The sequence below is a fragment of the Engraulis encrasicolus genome, chromosome 19 (assembly GCF_034702125.1).
Source record: "Engraulis encrasicolus isolate BLACKSEA-1 chromosome 19, IST_EnEncr_1.0, whole genome shotgun sequence".
Taxonomy (NCBI): Eukaryota; Metazoa; Chordata; class Actinopteri; order Clupeiformes; family Engraulidae; genus Engraulis; species Engraulis encrasicolus.
The window spans coordinates 52,404,194-52,410,193 of record NC_085875.1 but is presented as its reverse complement, the minus strand read 5'-3'; the positions used below and the strand labels follow the sequence as shown (position 1 = coordinate 52,410,193).

General features: G+C 42.5%; 1 protein-coding gene across 1 annotated transcript in view; it reads right to left on the bottom strand.

The window, feature by feature from the left end:
• Positions 1–1,506: 1,506 nt before the first annotated feature.
• hao1 (hydroxyacid oxidase (glycolate oxidase) 1) overlaps positions 1,507–6,000 on the bottom strand; it is a 28,620-nt gene continuing 24,126 nt past the window's right edge. Inside the window, exons 7-8 of the mRNA XM_063184682.1 lie at positions 4,040–4,109; positions 1,507–2,041 (exon numbers count right to left, since the gene is read on the bottom strand). Of these exons, the coding sequence (XP_063040752.1) occupies positions 1,974–2,041; positions 4,040–4,109 (138 nt within the window). The 3' untranslated portion in view covers positions 1,507–1,973. The remainder of the gene's footprint in view (positions 2,042–4,039; positions 4,110–6,000) is intronic.

Genomic DNA, 6,000 nt, shown 5'->3' with positions numbered 1-6,000 from the left:
TCAGGAAGAAACCTCAGGCAGAGACCATGTGACCACCTAGGGTCACCCCCTGCCAGGGCTAGTTATGAACAGAATTAAAGTCACTGCAACGCCTGGGCAGCTAAAAGTAGGCAAGGGGGGAAAGGTGAGTCTTCAGCTGCTTCTTGAAGGAGTCGATGGAAGTGGCTGTTATGATGACAATGGGGAGGGCATTCCATCTTTTGGGCACATATCATACAAACACGGCATCACCAATCTTCTTTCATGGGGGAGTGGGAGTCCTTAGCAGCTTGGAATCAGTGGATCTGAGAGCTCAGGCAGGGGCATAAAGAGAGAATGTCAGAGATGTTAACTGGGAGTAAATCCATTTAATTCTTTAAATACGGTCAGCAGAATCTTAAAGTCAATTCTGTAGGAGACAGGCAGCCAGTGTAGGCGATATGAGTGATGTGCTCTCTCCCTCTGGTCTTTGTTAAAATTCTTGCTGCAAAAATCATGAAATCAGTATAACAAAAATATACATGTGCGATATCTGATGGATCATATGGCCATTACCTCAGGCATCTTATTGCTTGTTTGTCTTCCTTCTCGTTTAAATTTCCTGAAACAAAGTGAAATGTATTCCAACTAGACAGCTATACTATGCCTATGAATTGTGTGGTTTTTTTGCCTCTTTGCAGTCCCCCACCCCCCGCTCTCTCTCTCTCTTCCCGTCCAGCTCTGGAGTGACACTAATGTAGCCATGTTATGCACAGCAATGCATTGTGGGCTCTGGATAGAAATATTTTTAGCTGAGGTTGAAAATTGCAGACCTTGAGTCCAGCCTCCTCCAGAGTTTTTCCCCTTTGCGATGGCAGATGTGGGCAGAGTTGCAGCAACGCTTGCACTCATATTCAAAGTATACACTGCACAAATACTTGCACGTTACAGTACAATACATTACATTACACTTAGCGGACACTTTTTTTTATCACTTAGTTATTTTAGGTGCAGGTTATTTTTTACAGTCCCTGGAGCAGTATGGGGTTAGGTGCCTGGCTCAACACCACTTCAGCCATGGTTGAAGGTGCTGGTAAGGGTAGTATATGAACTTGCAACCCTCTCATTTTAAGGCCAACCATTGAATTATGGCTGCTCTATGTTCATCATAGAAAATACAGTATACAGCACAAATGCAAAACCTGTACCCATGTCATTGTATGTACTGCTTAAATGCAACGCCTACACCCATGTCATTGTATAAACAGCACAAATGCAACGCCTGTACTCATATTCATCATAATACAGCAGAAATGCAACGCTTGCACTTATATTCATCGTATATACAGCAGAAATGCAACACTTGCGCCCATGGTCATTGTACAGCATACAGCAGGCATGCAATGCCTGCACCCATGTCATTGTATATGCACCACAAATGCAACACTTGCACCCATGTCATCGTATATACAGTATATGCTGCACAAATGCAACGCCGGCACCATGCTCATTGCAGCACAAATGCATCAGGTGGGTGAGGTCAAAAAACAGGGTCAAAAACACTTTATTGTGTCTTCCTCAACAGCTTACAATGTATTGCACTGATTGGTTTTCTCTGTAGTTAGGCCTATAGGATTGGCAACAAGCAGTTAAAATAAAACACAAAAATGTGAGTTTCCTTCTTTAAACATCCTCTGGTGACCATTTGGTTCCTTTACTTTCCAGTATTTTTCATTCCTATTTGTATGAAGTTACATTGTCAAGGCATTAGGGACTTCAACTCTGACAGGGGACAAACACATGAAAAAAACATACATGATAAAAAAGCTATGGTCCCATTTACTTTAGGTTTTTACAGGTAGAAGGTCAGATCGCATCAGATCTCTGTCCTCGAAGATGGTCAGACCAACAGATCTGGTATTGTTCCAACTTGGTTCTGCTTTGCAAAGACAGCAGTGGTGGGCGGCCTGCAGGGCTCTGGCTCTTGTTGTTTAATTGTGTGAATCTGGCAAACTTCAAATCCTTGACATAAACTCAACTCTTCTGACTAAAGATTTATTAATTTCCTTCAGTGATCGGCATCCTATGGGAGGAAAAAATACAGGCATTAGTCAAACTTTCACAGGCTGATAGATGTGACAGCAGAAACGTCATCGTCATCAAGTTAATGAGGGATTTCCTGATGACAATAGATAACGGACCGTTTCCAGAGATAATGATGACTATGGGGAGGGGAGGGAACTCCCCTCTACTTTGCATTGACCTCTGTGTGTAGTGTGCATGCCTATTGTTTCCACGGAAGTGGGCATGTTGGCGGCAGCCTCTGACGTAATCTGTGCGTGCAAGCATGTGTGTGTAATTGCTTACTACTGTAATAGGTATGAGGAAGCAAGCTTTGAAAAAAAACATTTGATTTGACCCTGATTTGATTTTGTTACTGAGAGAAACAATAAAGGCCTAATTCAGTTGTACATGTATTTTGTTGAGAAAATATTGGATTCCAATTACTGGTTTTATTTATTCCCCATAAATTATCACCAGAATATGTCTGAGAGACACTTTCCACCCAGGTCACAGTCTTTTTGAACTGCTGCCATCGCGCAGGAGATTCAGGTCCATGAAGACAAGGACAAACAGACTGAAAAACAATTTCTATGCAGCGGCCATCACAGAACTGAATTTTGCATCAAAAGCATAGTTTTTATATACATACCATTCTTTTTATTCCATTTTTTATTTTATTTTTATTTTTATTTTTATTTATTTTTGCTTCAACAAGGAATGCACAATTTCGTTGTGCTTGTCACAATGCCAAATAAAATATATTGTATTGTATATTGTATATATTGTATTGTATTGTATTGTATTGTATTGTATTGTATTGTATTGTTTCACAAGAAGCTACCAATGGAAATTGATGGGAAAACCTGGTGTGCATTTCTCCACAACTCCCTAACTTAGTTAGCAACTTATTTGGTTGCAATGCAGATCCCCATAGGGAACCAAGTAAGTTGCTAACTGGTTAGTAACGATGCTTTCGAGAAGCGGGGTCCTGAACTCCAACTGCCTTCAAAGAGGAAGCTTACAACTTCAGGTCACATTATAATCTGTTGATTCTACACTTGAGTTGTCACATCAAATGTGTGTAATTCAAAGCTGTGGTTTTGGCTTTGCCTTTCTGTCATAATGACACAAAGTCACTGAGCCAGTCTGAGGTATTGTTTTGAAGGTGGTATATCTAGTGATGCCTTGCAAGACTGACGGTCTTACATATTTAACATAGGCCTTCATCTGAAAAGTCTGTGCGCTATGACAGACATTTTAAACTTTAGAGACAAGACGGCTCCCGCACACTGTTCACATTTGCAGTTTGTACTTGCAATGTTTCGGTCTATTGACTGCTGCAAATGTGAAATGTGTGAGGGAGATTTCTTGTCTCTAACATTTGTTGGTGACATAAAGGTCCCCCTCCTACACACCTGACCAAAGGAGGTGTGCAAGAATTCTACATACCGTTAAAGAAAGACTATGAAATGGGAACTATCAATTGTGGATGAGGCCTTATAGTACCTGCCAGTGCCAAAGCCGGACAGGACTCCTTTTGACGACAGTACCATAGTAGTACACCCCTATAATAGTACACAGGGCCTTTAGTATTACAACATGGTCATTGCCGTTCTGGTAACAGCTCATGAAGGTTGGATCACCCTAACAGATCTTTCTTCTTATTAGGGTGCTGACCAAATTGTTATAAAACTGAAGAGTAAGAGAAGGTCGCACCTTGCATTTGACTTTATTTTATTACGCAGACACGTTTCAGCATTCTGCTTAGCAGCAGACCTCTTACTTTTCATTCTGGTAACAGCTAATTGCCTTGGGTTAAACTTAGGGTAAACACATGTCACACTCACACTCACATCACACACACATGAACATCACACACACACACACACACACACACACACACACACACACACACACACACACACACACGCACACGCTCACGCACACGCACACGCACACGCACACGCACACGCACACGCACACACACACACAAGTTGTGGATGAGGCCTTACTGTACCTGCGAGTGCCATAGCCAGGCGGAACTCCTCTCTCATCAGCTGGAGCACCTCACCAACACCCTGCTCTCCCTTTAGACACAAAACACAAGACAGGGGAAGCAGTAAGACAGAGGAAGCGGTGAGACAGGCGGAGCAGTGGGACAGGACACCCTGCTCTCCCTATAGACAAGACACAACACAGGTGAAGCAGTGAGACAAGACAGTCTGCTCTCCTTAGACGAAACACAAGACACAAGACAGGGAGACATGGGAAGCAGTGAGGCAGGACGCTCCTGCTCTCCTTTTAGACAAAACACAAGACACAAGACACAAGGCAGGGGAGGCAGTGAGACAGGGGAGGCAGTGAGACAGGGGAGGCAGTGAGACAAGACACTCTGCTCTCCTTTTAGACGAAACACAAGACACAAGACACAAGACAGGGGAAGCAGGGAGACAGGACGCCCCTGCTCTCCTTTTAGACAAAACACAAGACACAAAACACAAGGCAGGGGAGGCAGTGAGACAGGGTCAGACACAATACAGGGGACGCAGTGAGACAGGCTGCCCTACAAAGCAAAAAGGCAGTAACTGCGTTGTTGTGGAAAATGAGTTACTATGACTTTAATGACATATATATCAAAGTTTAAATTTAAATAAAATGATTCATCTGCACAAAAGGTGGTAATATAAAGTAACAAAACTGCTGAATGTCAATAATCTCCCCAAAACTACTTAGACTGGATTGCAGTATCATTTAAAAGTAATTTTACTCAGTTTGGAGCTCTGCGCAGTTACTGCTTTTTTGCTTTGTAGGGCAGCAGGGCACTTTAAGCAGTGAGTTCAGGGCCAAACACAACACAGGGGGAGCAGTGAGATAGGACACCCTGCTCTCCCTATAGGCGAGACACCCTTCATTTCCTTCATTTCCTCCCGGGGATCAATACAATAAAGTTACTCTACTAAGACACAAGACAGGCGAAGCAGTGAGCCAGCGGAAGCACTGAGACAAAAGGTCAGACAGGACTCTTCAAGCAGTGAGACAGGGTTAGAGACAATACGGGGGAAGTAGTGAGACAGGGTCAGACAAAAGTGATGCTTATAGGAAGTGGTATTATAATTTATGTTGTTTATGGCTACTTTTGGACTACACTTTTTTACATAGCCAAGTCATACTTACAGAAACTCAAACTTGAATTAAAATGTCATTGACAGTACAGAATAACACTAGGCTATTGTTTTAATGTCCATCTATCCACCATGACTCTGGTTGAAAAATGCATCCTTTTACGCTTGAAATAGGGTACATGAACTTGATTTTGTGTTTTGCATTTGACCTTGCCGTTTCACTTAGCTTCCTGTGATAGGGACTAAAGCCTCTCCATTGGCCTCCATTCATTATACGGCGGATGCAGGGCTGTATTGGGATGATAAATCAGGCCGGGCATTTTTAGACAAGACTGGTCTACCAGGCATTGAGCAAGGTATTGGAGGCTTTGACAAAATTGTAGTAATCAAATATGAGCTATTTCGATATGAACAATTGATTGGTCATCCTGAATGATGTAATTGCCTATGAGCTAGATAGGTGGCGCAAGTTTATTATATAAAAGTCCAAAGTTAGAACATACAGATGAAGTGTGTGTGGTAGTCTTGAACACAGTTCAGAGTGTATGCCTGTGATATGAGTGTGCAATCAGTTTAATAGATAAAGCCCGTCATCTTCAAGTACCCTTCTCATTATTGAAGAACCCACAACACAAATGAAACAAATATCTAACTATCTTGAAGATGCCAGCTGTAGTGGCATGCATGAGGACTGATACCACTGAAGTGGAGGGCCATTCCAAAATCATCAATAGTCCACCAGGCAAATGCCCTGTATGCCATATGGCCAATCCAGCCATGCGGTGGGTTGATACTTTCTGCCTCAACCACTAATGGGACCAGCTGGTGAATTAAACTTTTACCAAAACCCAAAAGG